The sequence below is a fragment of the Anser cygnoides genome, chromosome 3 (genome assembly GCF_040182565.1).
Source record: "Anser cygnoides isolate HZ-2024a breed goose chromosome 3, Taihu_goose_T2T_genome, whole genome shotgun sequence".
Classification (NCBI taxonomy): Eukaryota; Metazoa; Chordata; class Aves; order Anseriformes; family Anatidae; genus Anser; species Anser cygnoides.
The window spans coordinates 90,728,813-90,755,430 of record NC_089875.1 but is presented as its reverse complement, the minus strand read 5'-3'; the positions used below and the strand labels follow the sequence as shown (position 1 = coordinate 90,755,430).

Here is a 26,618-nt window from a genome sequence, read left to right as displayed (position 1 = left end):
ATCTTCTTTATGATCAACGCGGTAGGGCACAAGCAATCTAAGAGGTTTCTAGAATGCATTTGTGACAACTTATTGACACAGGTGATCGAGAAGCTGACGAGGGGGACACTCTTCTGGGCCCAATAACTGCAAACAAAGAAGAAATGGTTGGGGGTGTCAAGGCTGGGAGCAGTCTTGGCTGCAGTGACTGTGAGATTGTGAAATTCAGAGTTGTAAGAGAAGGGAGCAAGCCAAAAATTGCTATCACAACCCTGGATTTCAGGAGAACAGAAGGCCTGGTCTTGGTCTGTTCAGGGCTCTTCTTGGAAGAATCCCATGTGATACAGTGTCAGAGGGGTCTAGGAATGCTGGTTGATTTTCAGTGATCACCTGCTTCAAGCTCAACACTCTTCCATCCCTACATGCAGGAATTCAAACAGAGTAAGCATATAAAATGTGGAAGCAGAAAGAATACAGAGGCACTATCTGAGCATGCAGGGATAGGTTTAAAGAAGCTAAAGCCCACTTGGAGTTAAATCTGGCAAGGGTCAGGAGGGACAGCAAGAAGGACTTCTACAAGTACATTAGCAGCAAAAGAAAAACTTCAGAAAATGTGGAACAGCTACGAATGTGGCAGGTGGTCTGACAACAACGGACACAAAAAAGGCCAAAGTACTCATTGCAAAGTACTCTTGACCTCAGTCTCATGGGTAAGATTTGCCTTGAAGATTTCAAGGCCCAAGAAAAGTCTGGAACAAGGACTCAGCAGAAGATGATCAAGTCAGGGAACATTTAAACAAACTGAACATGTACAAATCCTTCGGACGTGACGGTGCACTCATGAGTAATAAATGAGCTGGTGCTGACCAGTGCCATTGCAAGGCCACTTGGTAATCTTTGGAAAGTCACGGCAACCAGGGGATGTTCTTGAAGACTGGAAGAAAGAAATTGCCACTCCCATCTTCAAGAGGGATCTGGGGAACTCCAGGCCTGTTGACCTAACCTCAACCCTTGGGAAGGTGATGGAGTAAATAATCCTGGAAATCATTTCTAAATGTACAGACCAAGAGGTTAATTTTGAGTAGTCAGCGTGAATTTATGAAGGGAAAGTCATATCTGATCAAATGGACAGCCTTCTTTCATTAACTGACTGGCTTGGTGGATAAAAGAACAATGGTTGTTCCTTGTCTTTTCTTTAGTAAGTCTTTCAGCACATTCTTCCATAACATCCTTATGGACAAAAGTATGGCCTCGGTAAGTGGACAGTGAGGCAGATTAAAAACTGACTGAATGCCATGCTCAGAAGGTTGTGATCTGTGACGCAAAGTCCAGCTGGAGGCAAGTCACTGGTGGTGTACCCCATGGGTCAGTACTGCAGTAGTACTGTTTAACATCTTAGTTACTGTGACCATCGTGGAAACTTGAATTTCTGGAGTGGAAGTCTTATGTAAACACAGGAGACCACCTTGCACGGGATAGGATCCCTTGTACTTCTGCTGTTGTACCTTTTTGTCCTTTAGTTACTGTGGAGCCAGTTACTTCAAGAATGCCAGATTATAAACTCTCAAACTCTAAACCAAAGACACTATTTTCCCCAGTGATTCAAGTAAGACCTCTGCCTTCCCCACTTCTAGCTAGACCTGTCTGGGGATGTTCTGCTTGGAGTTCATTGGGAAGCAGGGAGTGCTGACAGTCATCTTCTCTGTGCTTGTATTACCCTCTTATTTAGTAACATTTGTACATGTAGATGCTTCTTTTTGTTCAGTTTCATTTCACACTACTTATTATGCTGTTCTCTTACATAAAATGCTCAAAGTCTTTAGTGTAGTGTAGAGCCAGATGAAGTAACTGGAGATTTGCTGTCTCGTTGAGGGCTATCAGCAGTGTTGATCTGCAGAAGATATCTCAAAGAGAGGTAGCTACATAGCACTCCCTGGACTGGAAATAGATTTTCTCCTGTTTGTTTTCCATCCACCCCCATAGTATATGGAACTAATTTAGCACAATTTATGGTGATGAGGGAGAATGGAGTAGAGAGAGTTTGAAGAGCCATCTGACCTACTCTTAGCTTTCCCAGTAATGCTGCTTGTTGCCATCATAAATGTTTGTGATGTGGCCTGTGCAACAAGTAGTTCAGTCCTTTCCCCACCCTCTTGTCAACTCAGTAATTCAGTTGATATGCAGCAGTACTGCACCACATAGCCAGCTCAGCTATGTTTAACTTCGTGTCATGACAATCAAGGAAAACATAATACACCAAAGGCTTTTAATGCATTTCAGTTGATGAAATGAGGCGTGTATCGAAACGGAGACTGATTCATTTCATGTTAATTGCAAAAGTAATTGAAATCTGTATATTGAGTTTATGCTACAGTGTACAGAACATACTTAAGATTCTTCACTCATACAGAAAAAAAATGATAAAAAAATGAAATGTAAAATCTTTAAATTATTATTACAGATATTACAGACAGAGCTAGTAGAGGCAACAACAGAACACTGCTGTACATTCATTAGTAAAACGAAATCACCTGGAAAATGGGAACAACAGGCAGCTTCATACTGGCTTTGTATGGTTTATTTGCTTTGCCACACTCAATCTAAATTTTCAGTATCTGAGAACTCTGAAAATGTGTTGAATGTCACAGAATTTTTTGCACCTTGCATATATTTGATCCCTTGTTCCTTATACAAACCTGTCTCAGGGCAAGTTCACCTTATATAAATAAGGAAGGATTGAGCTGAATAAATTTGCAATGAAATATCCAGTAGTGTAGTTTAGCATGTGAAGGATCAGAGTTTGGGTATAGTGGGCCAAACTGGGTATTTGAGATGTTTCTAGCTCTCACTACGAGTGTTCTGTATAAAAATGGATATTTTGCTAGTTGTGCAAAATGCTATCCCTCCTTTGTAAGAGAGAATCACAAGATACTACAGCTGAACTGCACTGACTACAGTAATTTGTGTATTTATAGTGCAGTACTGTATTTGTTTTGTGCTTTAATGTACAAGTAATGAAACAATGATCAGAAATAAGTGATTCTTCCTTCTAATTTGAGTAAGTAAATAATACTGATTTTCATAGCTATTGAAGTTCAGAATCAACTTTCAAGCTTCACACTTTATCCTACAAGATTAACTCTTAGGATTTGAGTTACAGTTCAGTAAACTGTAACTGAAAAGCTATGTAATATTTGTGAATATGCAAAGTGTCTCAACTTCCTAGGGAGTAAATATCTATTTTCTAACTTCAACATGTAGCTACTACCGTTTATTATACTATAGCCTATTACATTATAGTCCTCTAGTATTAGATACATGGCTTCCAGAGGCCAAAGTTTTTTACCCTGTGTAATTTCTCACTTAATAATATGTTGAGTGGAACCAAATTCTGTAAAGCCAGAAAAAAATTTACTTGTTTCTTTTGCTGGCCTCTCTTGAAATGTGCCTCCTGCTAGTGAGGGCAATGTACAGTGCTCCCTATTGCCTACTAATGAGATTTACTGAATTACTTTCTTTTCCTATGGCCCGTTTTTTTTCACCTTAGTCTGGTGGAAGAATTTTATCTAAATATAAGACATAATTACCTTAAACCACTTCACCTTCAAGAAAGAAAACTATCGCTGATCTTCATTCTTCTCTGGAAACTTTGTCTGCAGACATGTCTCTCAGTCATTTTTGGTTGTGCCCCCAAAATAAAATGCACGTAATTTAAGAGAGACTTCACTGTAATTTGATTCATCTCTTCTACTTAGCTAACTTGCAAAAGAAATCCAGTGTTATACTCTGTGTGTGACCCAGAGATATGGTGTTGGCGTTTGGGCTAAGAAGGGTATTTGAGGGTTGGAATTTTCAGAGAATTGAGCCTTTGAAAAGTGTTGTTATGTCTGCAAGCTCAGCTGTGTGTGGGGAGAGGAGAATAAATGGGGACATGATTAAAAGCTTTTTCTGTGGCACAATATTATCAAGCAGCAGTGAGTGACACAGGAAAGGGAAGGCTAGTTAGATACAGACTGCATGTGCAAGAAGATTCAGTGAAGGAGGAATGAGAGCTCCCACCACTAATGAAGTTATGGTTAGTGAATTGTACGGAGATTCAGTGAACTACATAGCCTGTTCTGTGATGTGATTTGCTGGAAAGAGAGCCATTCAAGCACAAGTCTGGTGTTTTACTGAATCAGGATGCTAAACACTTGTTTGCAAGTTTTATTCTGTCTGGCTGGACTTATGCTTTGCACTAAGCACTTGCATTGAGTTGTCAAGCACTTTCCAGTTAGCTTCAGGAATTAGACTCTTGTAGTATTGTATTAGCAAGCTTACTGAACACATGGCAATACTGACCTACTTTGATTTCCCAAATATTTTTTTAACAATTACTTATTTGTGATTTATAAAAACAAACTGTATTCAATGTTAAAAGTCAGTATTAAAACCAAGATATTGGACTGTTTCAGCTTTTGTACAGCATGACTAAAACAATAATGGAATTCTAGTTTGGTATAAAACAAGACTGTTATAAATACCAAAAGAAAACTGCTATATTTATGACACTAATTACATTCCTGACAATTTGCCTGTGTATGAATGTTTCTTTGTAGTCAAGGTTTCTCCTGTAAACAAGATGTTTAGGGCCAAGTAAAGACTCATTTTTATAAAATGTCATAAGCAACATTTGTTGTGCAGTTACTTCAGTGGTTTCTAGTTTTGTATTTAATTACCGAGGGAGTTTAATTAGTTGATTTTAGTATGGAAAACATCCTCTCTCCCGTAGCTGGATAGCCCACCAAAGCATCCATAATGTAGCCAGGACTGCTGACAGACTGAAGACTTTCCATGTGTTTAACTGTTAAAAATTAACAATAAAAGCCCATATTAGATTCATTAGAGAACATAGCTGAGGACAGGTTACCTAAACCATAACAGAGCATATGAAACTCATGTAGAACTAGACAGTAGGAAGAGAACGAAGGGATCTTTCCACCAACCCTGGCACCAGAGTGCTGTAATACTGCCTATTCTGGACATACGCTTGCTTCTAGATGCTCACTGCCATAGTATCTGAAAGTATTTCTCTATATTTTGCAGACTGACTGCCTTTTTAGAGTGCATGGTATAATCACATCATGCATTCCCAGCTATTCATATACAACAGATTTATCCCAGCATGCTATTTCATGTCAGCAACTTCCTATACGGAGCCCAGGAGCCCTGCCTTGCATGACTTGTGAGGTTGGGCAGAATGCCACTAAGTGCCGTTCTGAGGCTTCTCACTCCAGAGCTAGTTTGTTTACACAGAATTTTTGGTCCCTGTGTTACTTCATGTCTCTTTATCTAGAGTGTTTCCTCAGGAAAGTAATTATATGGGCTGTTTCCTGTTGAACAAGTATGGGAACAGAGTATATAGTAATTTGGTTGGAGGCCAATCTTTTACATGAGTCTATGATTTTTTGGTTAGTCTCTGTGCCTCTAAACCGTAGAACCATGGAATGGTTTGGATTGGAAGGGATCTTAAAGATCATCTAGTCCCAACACCCTGCCATGGGCAGGGACACCTCCCATCAGACCAGCTTGCCCAAAGCCCCATCCAGCCTGGCCTTGAACACCTCCAGGGATGGGGCATCCACAGCTTCTTCGGGCAACCTGTGCCAGGGCCTCACCACCCTCAGAATAAAGAATTTCTTCCTAATATCTAATCTAAATCTACCTTTTTTAAGTTTAAAGCCATTACTCCTTGTCCTATCACTACACTCCCCGATAAAAAGTCCCTCCCCATCTTTCCTGTAGGCTTCCTTTAGGTACTGGAAGGCCACTATAAGGTCTCCCCAGAGTCTTCTCTTCTCCAGGCTGAACAACCCCAAGTCCCTCAGCCTGTCTTCATAGGAGAGGTGCTCCAGCCCCTTGATCATCTCTGTTGCCCTCCTCTGGACTTTTTTGAATACTTCCGTGTCCTTCTTGTTCTGGGAGATCCAGAGCTGAATGCAGCACTCCAGGTGGATTCTTGTGAGAGCAGAGCAGAGGGGGGAGAACCACCTCCCTTGACCTGCTATCCATCCTTCTTTTGATGGACCCCAGGCCCCATCAAAACAGCTGGCTTTCTGGGCTGCAAGAGCACATTGCCAGCTCATGTTGGAACTTCTCATAAACCACCATCCCCAGGTCCATCTTCTCAGGGCTGTTCTCAGTCCATTCTCTGTCCAGCATGTCTTCATGTTTGGGATTGCCCTGGCCCAGATGCAGGACGATGCAGGGCCTTGCACTTGGTTCATAACTTGTAACATATGAGTTACAAAATTCAAGAATAGTGAAGTATCAGAGTTCAGCTGGAACAGTGAAGGTAAGTTTAAGTTCATCAGTAAAAATTACTCAGATATCAAAAGTCAAGAATCTACAATTCTAACAAAGTTTGGCTGGCTAAGCAATTCAATGCACTGACTGAAACTAGTATTGACCAGACGTAGAAGGATGACCATCAAATTGGCTTGAAGAGCTGTCATAATAAATTTAAAATCACCCAAACTGCTCTATCTCCAATACTTTAACTGAAAACAAAAAGGGAAAACTTACAGTTTACAGCTCTTCAGTTTGTGATATCTTAGAATAAAATAAATCTTATGAAAATTCACCTGATATAAAAATGTAGCCTAAAATGGAAAGTGGAAAAAAAAAAAAAAAGGCTTTTAAATTGATGGGCATATTTTAATAAAACAGGAGAAGGTGACTGAAAATAGCAGGATTGTTGCCTGCATATATGAATAAAACATTGTCAGTTTTACTACTTATATATGAATTTTTTAATGACATAAGTCAGTACAATCAAATCTATGTAATATAAAAGAAAACTTTCACAAAATATACAAAAAGAATATGATGAGTGCAAAGCTAAGTGCTGAAAAGTAGGAATACTGGGACTGAGCCTGGCTCTGTAAACCTGTAGGCATACTCACTGAATTAATCTCACATTTTTCTCTGCTGAAATCGCCTCAGTCAGCACATGGTATGGGCCTGTCCCAGGGATAAATGAAGACTGTGCACAAACAGTCGCTCTTATTTAAAACTCTTTGCTACAGAAGCTAGAACACTTTTAGAGGAATGGGGTGTGGGGTGGTGGCAGGAGGAGAAAAGATGGTCTTCTGGCTCAGACAGATAATTAATGTTCTGGCAAATTAATTTCTTCAGGTCTCTGCCCTAGAGCTTTGATGTGATGATGGACAAATCTCTTCTAACATGTCTTCGTTAGTGATCATATGCTGCCTCTTGCATCTGAGTTTATTTTTGCTTGGTACTGTGGATTCAATCCCCACATCATGTGAAAAGTTTGGACCAAAAAACACATACAGTTCTTTAAAATACTTTGCTTAACCCAGTTACACAGTAAAAGATTGAACAGTTTATTGGCTTGCTAAGTCACAGTTGCAGAACATGGTGAATGACACGTGAAAAAGTAGTGTGCTTTCTCTGCAAAAGTGAGTGTTTTGTTGATATAAAAGATATTCTGACCACCTCATGAGATGGTCAAAATACAATAAATATTTGTGATGGTATGTTGGAAAGGCTCATGCTCAGTCTCAGGGATTTTTAGGAACCATTTTGCCTTCAGAAAAAACTGTCAGAAGAATGGATTCCCTGACTTTTCTTCTTCTTCTTCTTCATTATCATTGTTAGCTAGTCTCTTTCCTACGAGAGATGACTATTTCCCTTCTATGTTGCAGTCCAATCAGATGACTTTGTCTTGGGTTTTGCCTGATTGCCGTCACAGAATATGCAGCTTTCCTGCATCTTGACAGTTTGTCTCAATTTCCCAGATCTAGAGTAGCTAACATACAGAAATTTCCTGGAAAATACTGACTTTCTGCCTCTAGCCTGCAAGTGAAATAGTAATGTTTAGGAAATGTGCAATCTAACCAGCAATAGGAGTTGTGAATGGGTGCAACACCATGATGTGATAGAAAGTCTTTTGGTATTTTCGCTGGTGATCTCTTCCAAGTCTCTTAACATGACACTTAAGACTTTAAAATGTTGTTTCACCAAATTTATACAGATACTCAAAGGTACAGAAGGCAGTTTGTGCCTGATAAAAGGATTCACATCTTTCAGCCAAGCACCAGCCATAAGTATTTTTCAAAGCGAAGTGAATTTATTTACTTGTTTATTATGGTACGGTACAATTTTATGGTACAGTGTGTTTTTCTTAGCTCCTTCAAAAGGTCTAGATGGTCTGTCATGGTCTGGAACATAAAAAAGAATAAAAAATCAACCTTGAGCGTTAAACAGACATGGAAATTTTCTGTTGTTTGACAAACTTTCATTACGGATGTCACTAACACCCAAACCAGTAACAGTGTAACTGACCAGCATTTTTAATCAAAAAATTCCACAGTGCAAGGATCCACCACAACAGCAGACATAAATTAGGAATCTTGCTTTGTTTCCATGAATAATTGCAGCTCAAAAATCAGCAGCAAAACTGTTTTTATTAACTAATGCATTTCTCAGTTTCATTAAAGAGAAAAAAAATAAATGAACGGCAATTAATTAATATTGCTTCTTAGGTGATCTCTCTTGGGGTGAGCACACTGGTTTAACTTGTCACAACTCTTGCTTTTGTGGAGGAAAATAGAGGGCAATATCCTCCAAATAGTTAATGCAGAGGCAAGATATGTGAAAACAGTTAAGCTAAGCTGCTTAAAAATATAATTATGTATCGTTTTTACCCCCAAACAGTGTATTACAGATGAAAATGTCTGATTCTGAGGTCGTTTGTGTACAAGACCAAGGTGAAGCCAGAGTAATTAATGTTCTAATTATTCATTATCTAAAGATAATGATTTTTTTTCAAATCCGTCATTATAAACTGCTTTATGCCTCTGTCCGAGAGGGAGGAAGGTGGAGTCTTTAATCCCTTCAGAACATCTGCACATGAAAAATCTACTATGAAGCATTGCTTATGCATTTTTAATTATCTAATTATGCTTCCTCTTTCAAAGAAACTGTCATGTTACCAACAGCCTTTCTTCATGATTTGAAAAAGGCTGAAAAATAGTTTTAATTAGTTTTTCATTTAATTATTGCAGTTGATTCAGATAAAATATAGTGCACAAACTATTATGAGAACATTGCGCTGTAGCATTTTTAACAGGCAGCACATGTTATTTTTAGCATGAAGAAATTTAGTAAAATAGTTTTTCCTGTACTTCAGAGTAGCTCTCACCTGGTCTACCTCTGTCTTAATTTCTTTTTAACATATTTTCTATATTTTCTTTGTTATTCCTGTCCTTCCACTGTATCATTTAGCCTTTTATATTTGACTCCTCCATTCATTCCCTACTTTTTGCCTGTTACCTGTTGCTACCATTTACTTCTGTAAAGGACCAGCGAATGATTCATATTGATGATTTAGCCTTTTTACATGACGAGCAGTAAGATCACAGGTACAGTAGTACCTCATGCATTTGTGGGGAAAAAGCAATACAACCTGATGTGACAGGGAGAATACTATGCTGAATGCTGTACAAAGAAAGAAAAACTGGTGCATTCATCCTTCTTGCTACTGAAAGAAGTTTTCTCAATTTAGTGGTGAGTGTAAAAAACTCTACGTTTTTGTCATACCTGCACACCCCGATACCTAATTTCTTGATATAGATTTAACATTTATATGCTTGCTATGTTTCATACTTTTGACACTAAAATATACCCATATATCTGCTGTCAAGTTTGGGTCAATGAAGCTGTTTGCCCTTTGATTCCATTAGCCTGTCCACATCAGCAGTAATAGCAATACTTAACTCGGAGTAGTGTCCCTGTAACTGCTTTTGTGTTGGTTTCATTTTATGATTCACATGATTAGTTGTCTTCACGCTGATAGTGCCATGGGTATGCACACAGACACACAGGTTCCTGCATGCAGAGACAATTTCTGTGCTTGCTTCAGAGAGTATAAATTAACTTATTGAAATGTTCTTCGAAATCTGCTGATTTTTTATAACGTTAAGGGTTACTCATGGACTTATTATTCTTTCATTTCATGGAGGAATGTTAGTTTTACAAGTTTAAAAACTTGTAAATCTTGTGAGATCTTGTGAACTTGAGATCTTTGAGAGCTGTGAAACTTGCACAATTCACTGGTCGGTGTGTTACTCAGGCATTTGCAGAAAGCAGATTCTGATACTACATTCCAACATGGAAATTTCCTAATCTTCAAAAGAAGGATGTGAATCAGTTAAGCTCCCAGAGACATCTGGAATTAAATTTTCCCCAGCCCTTACCTCAGTGAGAGTTTACACATTGAATACAATGGAGTTGAGACTTTCTAATTCCAGTGGAAGTATCTGAGTCACTGGGAAGTCTTTTTGACAAAATAGGAATATTGCCCTGAACAGATATAATTTACAAGTTCCTGCATTTCAGCTACTGTAATACACTATAACAACTCTAATGTAGTGATTTTACAGAAGAAGAAAATTCTTTCTGATTCTAATAGCTATTTTATGGATGTAATATATGATCAATGTGCATGTTAGATCGATATGTAGTTGCAGTAGGTACAGACTGTACACAATGATTATTTCATTGAATCAACTTCTTTGTGGTCTAAAAACGTCTCTTGACTTACTAAATTTTAATACGGGATATGTGTTTGTCCTTTGGTTTGTAAAGCACTATGTTTGAATTAATTTATGAAATACCATAAATTGCATAGTAATTAATCTTACAGCAATGTTATTTATCATAGGTAAATAAGGCTATCTATTCTAAGACTGACAGAGCAATTTGTGGATAGGTACTTTGAGTTTGGATTTATTAATTATATATCATACAATACTAATAGCAAGATGTAGATTATTTTTAGAAATGTAATGTTTCTCATTATTAAAGGAGTGCTCATCTTCTCTTTGGTCCATAACTATTATATGTTTGGGAGGTTATTAGTATTCATGAGTTACCTCATTGCAAAAGGGTGCCATAGAGGCTATGAATTAGTACGTGATTCTGCATTCAACAGAAGAGAAAGGAAGCTTACTAGCTCATGCTGGTGAAGGCCAGGGATTCTGTCTAAAGATTTAAGTTACTGCAACTCTTCGGAAAGAACTTACATTAAAATATCATCTGTACTGCAAGAAATACAGGGGATTACTTGTTTACTCATGGCTTGCATTATTTGAAAAATGGATGAAGTAAAAATGAATGATCAAGAAAATAAACACCTAAAAAGTATTTTTGTTGTACGTCATTAGTGAGTCTAAGATAATGAAGATAATTAATACTGTAATTTTAGCAATGGCTGATCATTTAAGGTTTTTTCCCTGAAAGGACATACTTCCAGATTTTATATAGGTGAGTTTATGGGCAAAGTTTGTTCTGGCTTCCAGTGTGTTACTATCTTTCTTTTTCAGGCAATATCTATCTATTGGTAGATAGTTACTGGGAACTAGAGTGTGTACCTGTATAATAATTTTCTCAATCTATGTATTTTTTTTGGTGTATGTTTTTATTCATTTTGAATATATGTATTAGATATCTGTATGAGGAAAAATGTACAGTGATTTAATACATGCAATTGGCTTTGTTTCAGTTTTATATAGTTGTGCATGCTATAGTTTAATACAAGCAAATGTAGTCCACACTGTCCTTACACTGTGTTCATTTTATAGAATTTACTTCAGGGTTAATTTTTCTGTCAGCTTGCAACTCATGCTACTCTGAATATTTTTTTTATCTAAATAGTTCAGTCTTCATTCCCACAGACAGAAGTGAAGTACCACTCGCAGGTAGTGGCAGCTAGCAAAACTGAAAGCGCTGCCTCCTTCCACAAATCTGATTGCTGTCATGTAACCACAGTCTGGATTTCACCTTGTGTAGTACAGATAGGATCAGTTTTGAGTGTGTAAGTTCTGACAGAAAAGTGAGAGCACTCCATCCTTCGCGGGGAGCAGGCTGGTGCTGAAGGACAGCTCCGAGCCGCTCTCGTCCCACTCTCTGGCTTGGGTCAAGGGGACCGTCGCTTTAGTGTGTCACTTAGGTTAAAAATATAATGGTTGGGTGACTCTTTTTGCAGGATGAATAACTGTAAAGTTTATTTTTTGAAACCATATTTTACTGATTTAGTTAAAAATATCTGACGTATCAGGAAAAATATAATCATTATATCATGTCCCCTAGATACAAATAGGCTTCTGCGGATGTGAATTTTTTTTAATTCTGCACATAATCAAAGACTTGTAGGAATACCAGTAAAAACTTTTGAACAAACTTAGGACGTTTACACTGAGATACAGCTACTATTCACTCGGTTCATTTATCTTAATGTATCGTGCATGGCATAGAAGTAGTAATCAAAAGCAACAGTCAGAAAACTGAATGGGATGCCATGTTAAAAAGAAGAAAATGTAAGAGAACAGAATGTATTTGGGCTGTGCTAAAGTTAGTATTGGAGTTAGTGCTAAATTAGTTAAATTATACGTGCTATTCCAGTACTTTTGAAAGATGAGTTCCATCTGTAAAATAGATGCACAGATATGCCAATAATTAGGAATAGCATAAGATTTTTGCTGAAGTCATTGAAAGAATTGATAAAGCTGGTAAAATAAAATTAAATAAAAATGCAGGTGAAATATTTCATTTAGAAATAAATGAAGTATACTGATTAATATGTTACTCTTATTTATCCTGCTATTGAAAACTGTATTCATTTATTTGTTTGTTGTTAGGACAACTAGATTTGAATTGACAATATAACTTAAAAATTTACCAATTTTAGCTTGCAAAAGACTTATATCCACATTTTAATGAATATGTCAATAATCCCAGAAAGTCTAGTAAAGAAAAATAAAGATTTAGGTATATTATTATCGGAATGGCTAAGTGCAAAAGTAAATCTGTACATTCATGCAGGTCTTTTGCTTCTTTGTGCTTCATAAATTAAACCCTAAGCATACTGATGAAGGTAACAGTGTGAGCTAGGAACTATGTCTCTAAGTGATAGTCAGTAATGGAATGGAAAAATATCGTGTTCTAAAGGTATTCAATTAGACAAGAGTGAATTTTAACTGTCTGTTCTTTTGATACTGTTTCAGTAAACATCAAATAATAAACTAGCCCAGGGATTAGGTGAATGTAAAGGAAGCTTAATCTTTATCCCTGTTTGCTCAGTTATGACAAGTGGAAGTACTGCACAGCTGTACGATTTGATCCTCAGAATACAGATCCTATCCCATTAAATCTGTTTCTAGCAAACTACTGGCTACTTTGTACCAGAAGTACACCAGAAAATATTTCCTAGGAAAGTTGAACTTGGTATTTGTATGGTAAAAACAAGCAGAAGATTAATCTGAATTCCAAATACCTAAATCTTTTTAAGGTGAATTTTTAAGTCCTTCTATCTTTTGCAAACAATGAAAATTTAAATTTAGGTGTATCTTCAAAAAAACAATCTATCCATTAATCCAAAAGCACAAATTCATAGCCCTCGAATTTGGAAATTAATATTCCAAAAATGGGATTTTCTTTAATCTACAATACTATCAACTCATATTTCTCAGTTGGTAGACATCACTGACCCCTAAATTCTTATCATTAGATAATGTGAGGTTTGAGCATGAAAGTCTGTACAAAAAAGTAAAGATTGGCATAAAAATATCATAGGATTAGTATTTATTATATCCATAAATGCTTGAAATTATTAGAGCAAAGTCAGTAGTAGGATAAACAACTGTTTATTTAATTGCATGGCAGATTCTATAGGTCATTCATTTTTATTGCTGTAAACAATACATTCTATAAAAGAATATTTCAATAAACTACATGCCAATATTGCTCAATTAAATGTCAAGAGATGCTCTCAACAGAAAGAGGTATTTTCAATTCTTCTCTCTCTTAAAAAGTATTGATTCCTAAACACAGTTACAGAATTGTCAAGGTTCTATGGCTCCAAATGGGAACAAAATCCTAAGAAAGAAAGATTTGGATAGAAGGAATCATCAGCATCACAGAAATAGTCATTGAAATCCAATTCCAAGAACTGGTGGAAAGGAATTATCCATGTCCAATCAAAGTAGTTAGTAGGATCCTTGAAAATGAGACCTGTGAGGTTCTGCCCTTCCCAGTTATCAGACTGTACTTTTGGTCTGACTCTGAAATGGCAGTGTTTCCTCCACCACAAAATGAATGCTGTTGCCTTCTTGCTACCTATGAGCATGAGTAAGAGGATTTCTCTCCTCAGCTGATGAAGAAAAAGGACTCAAGATTCAGAAACTGGCTGATGTGCGAATGATTTTGGCAAACCAGTATCGGTAGTTATACAGAATTAGGGATCGATGGTTCTGTTTAAATACAGGGATTGTGCACACCACTCTGAGCTATTGCTGCAGGTTGTTTGCATATTTAGACAGCGTTATCACATTTTGCATTAGATCTCTATTTCTAAGATTTTTTTGATAAGTGTACAAGTAGGTGATACCACTTCTTTTTAGAGAGAAAACTTTTCTTAAGATTTGCTTGCCATAGCCAAAAATCTGTGTAAGAGCGATGGAACTATATCCAGCCCCAAAATTAAGAACAATAAACTTCTCTAAATCTTTTCAAATTGTAGAAAAATATTTTTATCAGAAGTTTCAGCATAAACTTTGTAGAGTTCATCACTGCTTTTTAAAATTTATTTGCTATTTGAAACATAATGACTTTTATGTTCTTAAATAATATAAATTATTTGCAATAAAATTATTATATTTAATTATTACAATAATTATTTTATTAAATAATGTTCATTTATGTTCTAAATCAGGCAATCCTGATTTATATTTTTTCATGTTGCAGTGTTTGTGGAGAGGTAAAGAAAGAAAGTGTGATTAGCAGATATTTATTATTTGTGTGTTTACACTGATTCAGATTGAGAAGTGCTGTCTGTAACTTTGGAACTGTAACAAAGTTCCTCTTGTAGGGGTTCCAAAAAGGTCACTTAATTCATTGCTTGTTTGGTGAGCACACATTTGATAGAGTGTTTATTTACTAAAGCATAGCTACCTGAATTGAAAGCTGTCTGTTATAGAGCTGGGAAAAAAGCAATAGTGCTGGTGTTTTTCAAAAGCACGGCATAGGCAAATTTATGTATACAGTAAATTTCACTAAGGACTGATGACAATAAGTAATTTTATATTCATATAGAACAGACAAGAAACAGTTTCATGAGAGGTGTACCTATTTAGGTAGTATATTACATCATCAGTAGTTCAAAGGCAGTTAGTTAAGTGATTGATCCATGTCTGACCAATTCTTATCTTTCTATTACCATCTAGTAATAGAAGATAACAGTATTTAAGGCTGAGTTTTGCAATATACAGTGCTCCCAGGATGATGTTTTCCACCAGTATCAGACATGCTTCTGATTGAAGCACTTCTCAGAACTCTTCTCAGTCCAAACCTACCTTATTTGTACTGTGCATGTTTTTAAGCAGTCAGTCTAGCCAACAGGATTGAAGTCTCATGTGTTTAATTCTACTATTTGGACTATCTGTATAAAATTGTGCTTACAGATTCTAAAATATTTTAGAAAATCTGTCTGTCATTAAAGCAAGAACATGGGTACTTCACAAACCTAATGGTATGAAGATTTAAGCTACTGCTTAAGCAAAAGAACTACTCATGTGAGAAGATTTTGCAGTCAAGACATTAAGACTGTGATGATGTTAATGCCATTTATATATTATCACAAGTTCTATAACTCCCTGCTGATAGCTTTCAGGGAGAAATCCCTCTATTTTGAAAAATGAAACTAATGCATTTTTTACTCAACTTGATACTAATTTTAAATGAAAAGAAGTAGTTTTTTGTTGTTTTTGTTTTCCAGAAGAGTGAAAAGTGTAGTTAAAATACTTCCTAAGGAAACTGAATATATATGTGTGTGTGTGTGTGTTTGGGAGGGGAGTTTCCAGTAAAATACAAGGGAACATTACATAGAAATGTCAAAATATGTGTCCCTCCATTTTGCCGTGCAAAACTAAAAACCAGTTACTAAAGTTGCAATGGGATAGGAGGGAAGAAGGGAGAACCTATTTTAAGCTGAGCATGCCTCAGGTGGTCCACTGAAATGTGTTCATGAGCACTGTTGTGCAACACAGCACATTGTTTATGCAAATGCTGTAGTTGTTTTGCTTAATCTGAAATTAACAGGGGCAGATCCTAAGTGCTGAACACGGGTACATGCCTATGCAGAGACTGGTTAGTCCCTTGCTGTTAAGTGTTGCCTATTCAAGGACATGACTTTTCCAGCTTCTTCCAAAAATAGTCTATTTTTATCAGCTCTTACATATGGTCACTCATTAGTAAATCTTGGTAACTGTCAGTAAAACACAACTTATATGATCCTCACCTTAAACTTCCCTAGATGTGTCTTTGGAAGGAACTGATTTATGCTTTAGCAGGTTCTAGATCCATCAAAGTCACGGGATGTCATCTCTGCTCACACAGACCCCTTCATGTCTCCCTGGCAAGATTTCCTGTCTGTCTGAAACTTGCAATGGGATAACGAACCCTTCTCTTTCTTTTTTAAGGGTGATGGGGGGTTGGGGCTGGCCATCACTAGTATGTTGCCCATAGGCCTACTAATCAGCAATACCAAATTATGATACAATGAATATTCCTTGTTAGGCTGATTTAACAACTACATCTGAAGTGAGTCAGACTGCAGCTTAAATTTCCATGTCTCTGCAGAGTGATAACTAACTCAACATTACCGTGAGAGCAAGGGCATCGCTTGTTCATTGCAGTGTTGTGACTGTGTATTAGTACATCCTGTGCATATTTGAGATTGTTCTCCAGAGCACGTTTCTGAATACTTCATCCAGCCTCCATGTGTAGGATCAGAAAAAGGATTCATATAGAAACATTCAATTGTAATATGATAGCTAAGGAAAAACAAACAGAACTGACAGAGAGATTTGTCTTTCTATCAATCGATAAAAGTTCTTTGGGGTTATTAGTTTTTTTTTGCCTCAAAATTGCTTTGCCTTCATACTGCAAGTATTGTAGTTACCTTTCAAAAAAGTGAGAGAGCAAAAACATACAGAATACTGCATGTTATCTCTTCTTTCTATAAAATATGAAAATACAGAAAATTATATCTTTATATCTAGTAGGTCTTAAGGCTTTTGTGAACAGTGCCTACAAGATAAATGTATTAACCTACATGTATTCTCTTGTCCCGTATCCTTTCTCTTTGGCAGTAAAATTGCTGTTTTATTGCTTTCTGTATTCTGGGGATATATGCAGGAAGGCTCTATGTGAAATTCAGTGTTGCCTGTATCTCTGTCAGTCTGAAAAACAATTGGGAAAGCATTCATTTTTCTTTTCCCTCGCAGAAGTGAAGAGCAAATTACAAAACTGGAAATATATAGTCTGAAGAGTATCCAAATTAAGCTTATATATGAGAACCAAAAGAAAAGAAAATGTATCAAGACTTAAAATTAATTTACTAAATGAAAAAAACAGGTTTTTGGAAGCACTGCTACGCAAACAAATTAACATGTTTGTTTTTACTTTGTAACTGTAGTACATTTACTCCTAAAATGCAAGGCAGACGGATGGGAACTTCAGGGAGAATCACTAAGAGCACAAGTGTGAGCGGAGAGATGTATAAACTGGAGCACAATGATGGGAGTCAGTCGGACACGGCTGTCGGCACGGTTGGAACAGGTGGGAAGAAAAGGCGTTCCAGCCTTAGTGCCAAAGTGGTTGCCATAGTGTCTCGAAGGAGCAGAAGCACATCTCAACTTAGCCAAACAGGTGAGTGAGACGCACGCTCTTCAGATGCAGGACTCTCACCAGACGTGGTTTACCATTCTTTCATCTGTGGCATCTGTGTTACATGTATATAGTCCACTTAGGAGAGAAGAATTTCCAGCTGTGAAAGAATTTCTGAGGTGTTAATGTTCTTTGATCATTAGGCATCTACAAGAAACCATATACAAATGCCTTTTAGACTATGTACCATAACAACTTTCTGTCCTGATAAATGAAAAGTGTTTAATTTCTTAGAAGCCTTGTTTACAGGTAGGCAAGGAGATACAGAGACATATGTGGGTATCAACAGTGGATAATGGTTTGGGTAAGAGCAGACTTTTATGTACAGAAAATTTCTTTTAGTGGAAGAGTTGAATATGAATGGAGGAATTGAAATCTGAGCAAATGAATGTCAGTTATGTAAGTTTTGTAACGGGTTAATACCTGTAATAATACCTGTAGTACCAAAAAATGTGGTTTTAAAAGCTACCTATGATTTGTTAGTCAAAAGTAAATTTAATAATTTTTCCTTAAAAACAACACTGGCAAAATGAGGTCAGTGAATTCAGATAAATTAGACTACAGCATGATGCTTCATTAGGAACATAAGACTTCCAACTCTTTAGTGCTACTTCAGAAATCTTAAAAGCTTAATATCTGTATAGCCTGAAGGGAATAAAAGCTCATACAGAAAGATACAAAAGGAAAAAAAAAATGTTTTAAAGTCACTGTCCTTCTCCTATTGAACTCCAGTGAAGACTTTTGCTCTTGTCTTCAGTGCGAGCAGGATCTGACCCTAAGGGTTCTTTGTTACTAAAATAAAGCGGAGGGGAAAAAAAAAAAAAAAAAAAAAGAAAAGGAAAAGCGGAAAAGCTTCAGCCTAGCATAGAATTTAATTGTACTGCAGCTCTCCTCTCATATAGTCAGGATAATTTAAACTAAGGTAAGTTATAATATTGTTTATTTATATTATCAAATATCTTAGCTTTTTTCCTTTTTTTTTTTTTCCTGTTATTTATAGATGAGCAGTAAAAGTGTTGGAGAATGTAAAATTCAGTCAGCTTTAATAAAATGATTTCAGTACTTTTCTATACTGCTCAGGAGAGTTTTAAGCCAGAAAACACATAATCATGCAGTTGAACCAAATGATAGCTGTGTAGTAGGTGTATTTGAAGCCCACAATTTTAAGTAATATTGTATTGCTCAAAAATGCAGTAGGATTATTAGCACTCTGCCTGTCTGTGAGAATGCTTCTGTAACTTGATCTGGCATTCCTCTCTAGCTCCTAAATCTCATTGAAACAGGATTTGCTGTGCCACAGAAAATCTTTGCTCCATCTTATCCAGTAGTCCTGCTCCAGCCAGGAACCAGGACTGTATGATTAAGAGGAAAGCTCAGGGGACTACCAAATGTAGTGATGATTTACCTTGCATGAACTTCATAGTGTAGTTGGTAATTAACTTAAAATATAACTTGTGACTTCCAAACACTTCCTAGTATTGTCTATTTAAAGCTCAGATGTTCCCGTTCTTCACATAAAGATACCATAGCTCTCCAAATGTTGGTTGATACAAATTTCAAAACAATAGAAATTTTGCAAGGAATGGAACACCTGAAGTTATAATGAAATGCAAACAGCAAATTGTGAAAAATATTATTCAGGATTGTAAAATAAAATTGAGAATGATATTTACTTTGCCTCACTGTGGTACAGACAAACAGTACTATCTCTGGTAAAAGCAGAGCAAATAAAACGTGGCATGTTTTATTAGTCAGTATTTGTTTAGTTAAATTATGTCAGAAAACAGTGAGTTGTATTAATATATGTATATTTAGAACAATATACACGTGAGATTTTATAGGTTTTCCAAAGACAATCCATTGTTGGAGACTAAATACTCATGCCCTAAATCAGGGACACTCTTTCCTTCCTTCTTATGGTGTATCTATGAGAGGGGAGGAGGACTCTAAGAAGGTCTAATTCATTTTAATATGCTGAGTGTGTAAATTGATAATGTCTCTGTTACTCACAGTAAAAAAATCTGTTTTGATGATGCAATATAAACTAGATCTTTAAAAATGGTTATATGAAAGTCAATTCTAATAGACAGACACATTTTGAAGCTTTTAAATTGGTATTGAGGTCTATGGGCCTGCGCAGAGGTGGTGCAAGGTATGAGCTTCTGCTATAAGTCATCAATAACTGAAGGTGTGCTGTTATCATAGAATCATAGAATATCCCGAATTGGAAGGGACCCACAAGGATCATCGAGCCCAACTCCTTGCACCACACAGGTGAACCCAAAAATTCAGACCATGTGACTAAGTGCACAGTCCAAACGCTTCTTAAGCTCCGACAGGCTTGGTGCAGTGACTACTTCCCTGGGGAGACTATTCTGTTGTGACAGAGCATATATTTTGAAGGAAATATACATAAAAAAATATATGTATGTGTAGCCTCCATAGCTTTTTTTCTGAATTGGTCAGTTTTGGTTTGGTTTGGTTTTAATTATTATTATTTTTTATTTTTTAAGACTTGCATGACTGAAAGTCATATACTTATGATATTTGTATTTATTCATTTCTGAGAACTCAAAATAGAAGACCAAAAATAATACAAAAGGTTGGATATTTCTTGACAATCTGAGTTTCCATATTACTGGGAAACGTGTATATCCAAACTTCCAGTTTGTTATCGTCATCAAAGCTAGTAAAATTAACTTCCATCTTGATTTTTCATTTGAAGAAATGGTCAATAATGGCTGAAATCCACTTTTTGTAGATAATTCTTGCTTCTAGCACATTGCATGGGTTTAATCTTATCTAAATATATAGTGCGTATGAAACTACTACTAGGTAGCATTTATTTCTAAGAGTTAATATTCTTTACAATAGAAAAAGAAGTGTGTGAATGAGCCTGCGCATGCATGTGTGATCCTCTTTGTATACAAGGGGCAGATTCATTTGTATGTTAGATTTAGAAGGATCAGTAATCTCATTATTCTGTACATACTTATTGTTCACTACTGTTGGAAAATATTTTTTTCTGAATTTGTGCCCATTGTCAATGAAAGGATCACTTTTCATTTTTATGTTAATCTGCAAGGAAAAGTACCTTTTCAATTATGCACCTTCCTTTCAGTAATGTTTAAGACTTCATAATGCTTTTAGTAAGTGTTCATTGAAATAACGAAATCCTTACGTAGTATGATTTGTTTGTAGTGTCTACAAATTGGGTAGATTTTATAGTTTGTTAAAAAAGGCTTGTAATTGCTGGCAGTATTTTGATGAAGATCCAGCATGTCATATACTATCACAATGAAATGAAGAAAAAAGGAAGCAAAGCCCCCCAAAAGAAAAAGTATTCCCACCCTCCCAAGTCTCCTGGTACATGCAGAGTTGTGCCTTAGAAGGTGAAAGGATCCCTCCCTTTTACTTTCTAAGCCCCAGACAGCAGATAGGGGTTCAGAAAGATCATCTGCTGTTAGGAGCATACTTTTTCCTGTTTTGTTAAAGTTCCTACAGTATTTTGCAAATATTCTGCCACCGTATCTTCACTGTCTTGCTACCAGAGATAGGGTAGTGTCACATCTCTTTCATATATTCAACCTGATACAACTGCCTGCTGGATTAGCAAGACAGGTTTTTTCTCTGTAAGGCAAATGGGCAGGTTGTCTGGCTGTATTTTTGTTTGTTGTATTGAGGGACTTGGAGGATTTTCATTCTTTAGTCACTACCAATGGTGACCAACTTTTCTGTCAAAAGCATTGAGAATAAAAGTTTAAAAGGAATTACAAAATAATTTGGAAGTGTTTACTTAAGATATCCAGAACATGATAACTAGTATAGACAGAAGAACAAAAAATGCCAGCTCTGAGATAAGTGTGAACAAAACCACCAGAGATGTGACTGGTAAGCCTGTTGAGCCATAGGTTCTATTTCTTCAAAATATGAGTGCTTTTGAGTCTGATTTTATTTTTGCACAGTTCTCAACACCATTAACATCTGTATTCTGACTTGTTTTCCACTGGCATTGCTCGAGAAGCATTAGTGATCTCATACACAGAGGAGACTTTGCCTGGGATATTGTGCATAGTTCCCATACCTGCTTTGAAATAGATGAGAGCAGAAGAGTGGCAGAGAAGGGGAAAGCTAAGGAGGCTGGAAGAGTGGGGAGCTTGTCCACTATCATGTTCCACTTATGCCATGTTGTTTTTCTAAATGGAAATACCTTGCCATGCTTATGTTGTGAACAACAGTGAAGTATTTCTATTTGCAATCCATCTTCTGTTTCAAAAGGTTAACTTCAGCAACCAAAAGTCAAGCTGTAGATATTAACCTCTCACAGACAGGTTATGTGCTGTGAAGTGGAGCTGAAATCAAGTATTGTCACAAGGTGAAAGCAGGCTGGAAAAATTTCTGTGCGTGTGTGGACTGGTTATTTGGAAGGTATCCTTAAGTGTCTGTCTGTCTGCTTCACTCAGGAAGTAACTGGCAATCTGAGCAAAACCACATGAGGATCTTATAACCTAGTTCCCCGTGAAAAAATTGCATGTGCCCTCACATGGAATTCCCTGCTACAGTATATTTTTTGTAATTTCCTGAAATTCACCTATTGGAGAAGTGACTTTCTGCATGTTCTCTTGGATTAAACTCCAAATTCCTGATTTCAGAAAAGCTATCATTGTCTAAGTGAGGAAATGAAGTCCTAGTAATCTTATCTCCACACTATGGCTGGCTGTAAGAGAGATCTTTTTGTGTGCTCAATGTAGCTTTAAGAGAACTTCATCTGTTTGACTGTCCAGCATTTCACTTTCTAGGAATAATCTTAAGAACTGTTTTTCTCATGGTTTTATTGGAAGATTAAAGTCTAGGTAAATGTTTAGAAAAGACAACACCGTCCATTTCACAAAGTGTCCTCTAGTGATGCAGAATGTGGTGGTTCACTGGAGGAACTTAAATTACTGAGTACTTAGTTCTTAGCAAGCACTACTACGTTGTGATTAAAAAAAAAAAAAAACACAACAACAACAACAACAAGAAAAAACACTGCATGGGAAACAAAAATTAAGCAAAGCAAAGGAATCTTCCTTCAGAGCTACATCATTTCAGAGTAGATACTTCCAGAATAAATCTGGTTTTTCATTTTGGTGGTGCAAGTAGGGATAATTTTCTGTCCTTCCTTGTAGTAGTTTTATGATACAAGAGATTTCATACAGGCCAATATAGTAATAAGGACAGATAAAGCATATAATAAATTAGAAATTAAATATGTTGAAGGGTGAAGGCTTTTGGGAGAAGGAGGGTGTTTGTTTTCTATCTCAAGAAAGACATTGTTTCCCTCCATAAGGAAGAAGGGAACTCAGGAAAATAATTGTCTTTTTTTTTTTTTTTTTTTTTTTTACAAGGGTCATAACAGCCTTTTGTTCTAGCAGTCAGGGTTGTTTTGTATTTTTATTTTTTTTCACATTTATTTTTGATTGATTGAGATTCAGTTGTAAAAAATGACAAGAATGCATTTCTGAGCATGTTTCTTTTAACTCTCAGCCTCTAAGTATTTTTTTTCATGAAATAAATTGTACTTATAAAATTATATTTATTTGATAAGAAGGCTGATTGTTAAACAAGTTCAGTAGACAAATTTTATCTAGACTTCAGTAAGTCATCTATTTTTATTAGGTTGGATGGAGAACACAGAGATCAGTAAGGAATCTGGAAGTCAAGGAAGACATTGCTTAAGAGAGGGGCATCAACTGGTTTTACTAAAAGAAGATCCAGAGAGGGCTTCTTTGTTGAGTTTCTAAGACGAAAACAACAGGCAGATCTTGCTAATATTTTAACAAGACGCAGAGTGTTTGTTGCCAAAATATGCCGATGATACTATTTGGAAAGTGCATCACTTCCAGGTGATACAGGAGAAGGACTGATGTACTTGGGGACCAGAACAGTAGAACTCAGATAAAATGTGGTAATGTAGATTGCAAGAACATTCCTTTCAGAATGACTGATGAAGATTTCCAGATGCAATCTGGGAGCCCTGTCATCTAGAAGGAGTAGAAGAGGAAGACATGGGTGTAATAAAAATCACTGGATGAATATAAGCTATTTATAAGGTCTGGCCAAGGAAAAGGCAAATGCTGTCCTAGATGTATCAGAGAAGGTGTTTCCTTGGACAGCTAAGAAAATGCTAATATCACTGAAAGAGGCACCACTGACAGCTTATCTGGCATACTCATGACGCAGCCTTCAGGAAAATGAATGCTGGATGTTTGAGGGAATAGAGACCCTGAAGGATGATTTATTGCCTGATTTGATCAGCTAATAAAAATGAAGATTGGACAGGGATACGATTGCTCTGTAAAAATGCAATGAGAAAAATACATCAAAAAGGCAGAAGAGTTTTTGAAGCTGAAGGGCAACATTGTCAGGAACCGTGGCATGAGAACAAATGGGTATAAATTAGTCATGAGTAAACATTGTCTCTGTCTAGAAATTATAATGAAGTTTCTAACTGTCAAAACGGAAGGAAAGGTATCTTAAACTTCTCAAGGCTTGTAACATGGTAGGGATGAAACAGCCCTTTTTTTTCCTGTTGTCTAACATAATATTCTGTCATTGTTTTCATAGGATTTCCTTTCTGATGCTGTTCTTTTTTTATTTTTTATTTGTGCTACAAGATCTTAAATTTTCTGATGGTAGATTCACAAAATTGTCACAGGTATCAGACTTACAGTAAGTCTTACAGCTATAGAGTTACCCAATGGGTTTAGTTTGGCTTTCTGTAATTCACTTGTTTCTTCACATCTTTGTAGAGGAGAATTTCCAAAGTATTTGCATTGGGTGTGCATCTCTGCAAAAACACTTTACACGAGTTTACACAAGCTTCTTTACCTACAGATACCTCCATTTTCTTAAGTCCTTTTTGCAGGTCTTTTTTTTTGCAGAGCTTTTTGCAAACACTTTGCAGATCTCCTCTTTAGCATCAGTCTGTGTGTCCTTGAGAAGTAACTTTCTGCAACCTAGTGGAAATGTGGTGTTCCTTTCTGCACCTCACCCATTAGCCTTGTCTTGCTGCTTAGTGTTATCTCAGCAAGTCTTCTCTGTCTGCGTTGGTATTTTGCACCGAGCAGGCCATTAGAGTTTGTTTTGAATAATTGCGGTGATCTATGAGGAGAACAACTCTGTTACACAAAAAGAAGAATGGAGGGAGACTGACATTAAGATGGATTTTTCCTTTCAGCCAACCCCCCCCCCAAAAAAAAAAAAAAAAGTGTCTGTAGTGCAGCAGCCAGAATGGAATAGTGCCTTAGAGATGGTGACAGGATCTGGGCTCTACCCCTGGCACCCCACAGCAAAGGACACCCCACTGAAAGCAGCGAGGGCTTCCTCCTAACGCCTCATGCACCCAAGTATTTTTGCAACAGGAGAAAGGAAATAAAAAAATGGAGGAAGAAAACAAAGAAAAAGGCCTGATTATTTTTGTAAGAGGAACTCTTTGTTCTGGTAATGATACTTAACTCTTTGAAACTATTGAGTGAATGTAAGCATACTCTCTTTTATTTACTGTTGCCGTCCAGCTGAGGAATTCACTACCCTTAATAGAAACATAATTCAGTTCTAGTTACTCATCTTCCAAAAGATTTCCTAATAAGGGCTAGTATTTTCAAACAAAGTCCAGCCTCTCTGTTGAGTTACTGTTACATGTGGTTCTTTTCCTTTTTCCTGAAATATAAATTTTGACTTTGGCTCCTGTTACATTGTTGGTTGACTCAGAATCAAAAGTATTCATTTGCTTTTCTGTTTATCTGCACTTTCTCTGTACATTTTAACAGAGAGATTACTGCAGTAATTGAACTTCATTAACTGTACTTTGGGCTATTTCCAGTATATAAGTAGCATGGGCTTTAGGATAATTTATTTCTTTCCAAAAATACAATCTTGATTTTAGCTAAGCTATGGCATACATCTTGTAGAACTATAATTTCAGAATATGTCCAATATGTTTAATAAAAGTATAGTTTCACTGCTATGTTTCTATTCTATTTTCATTATTTATGAAATGTTTTTTTAAAAAGACCTACTCATAGTTTGTACTGTATGTATCTGAGCTTTGTTTGAAGAGGATTATTGTTTGCTTTTTCATCCAATTTACACTGTGTTCACAAATTTTGCTTTGTGCAAGCATAAACACTGAGTTGAAATTGTATCAAAATTATGACAGAAAAAGGAAATAGAGCAATACCAAAGTATTATCAGCAAGGAAAAAAAAATCTTGTCTTCAGATTAAACATTTCTACATAAATGTGTATCTCTAAGAGAATATCATCCTTAAACATGAATTTTATTACTCTTCACATACTTCTTGCCTGATCAGGTGCACAATGTGTAGCTTTCTGAGACTCGTGGTATTTTGTAGAAAGGTTTAGAGTATGTGCAGCCATCCGTAGGAAAAATATGCTCACACTGAGGTACAGGAATGAATTGCCATCTCACAAAAACATAAAGCCCCCTTTGCTTAGAGTCATATTATCTGGCCTAGTTGTGATAGACCTGAAATTATCCTTATTTATTTTCCAAACAGTCCTTTTCTGAACTAGCATAAACTTTGATTTTTATTTGAACGAAATGGCTTGTTCAGACAGTGAAACAACTCAATTTTTAAGCATTGATTTGGGAGCTTAGGCTATCTAGTTTAAAACTGGGAAGAACATGGATCTGCAGCGTTTCCTTCACAGGGTTTTTCCAAGGGTCTAAGTGAAGTCTGGGGCAGAACTGACAGGTCACGTACAATCCTCGACTCAAATGGTGCTCAAGACTCTGTTAACATCACCATCTTTTGTTGAATTTTGCATATTCTCACACTATGGCCT

The 26,618-nt window shown here is 36.5% G+C and overlaps 1 protein-coding gene across 49 annotated transcripts in view; it reads left to right on the top strand.

The window, feature by feature from the left end:
• Window positions 1-26,618, top strand: part of RIMS1 (regulating synaptic membrane exocytosis 1) — a 318,536-nt gene that overhangs the window by 257,946 nt on the left and 33,972 nt on the right. For 36 of the 49 annotated variants that reach the window (XR_010830507.1, XM_048077390.2, XM_048077397.2 and 33 more), the window contains one exon: window positions 17,519-17,751. The exons of 12 other annotated variants lie outside the window; for them this stretch is intronic. Coding sequence is in view for 36 of the 37 variants with exons in the window: in XM_048077390.2 (XP_047933347.1) it covers window positions 17,519-17,751 (233 nt within the window). In the remaining variant the exon portion in view is untranslated. Of the gene's footprint in view, window positions 1-11,288; window positions 11,311-17,518; window positions 17,752-26,618 lie in introns of those variants that run through there. One more of the 49 variants, XM_066994714.1, reaches the window with a different exon arrangement.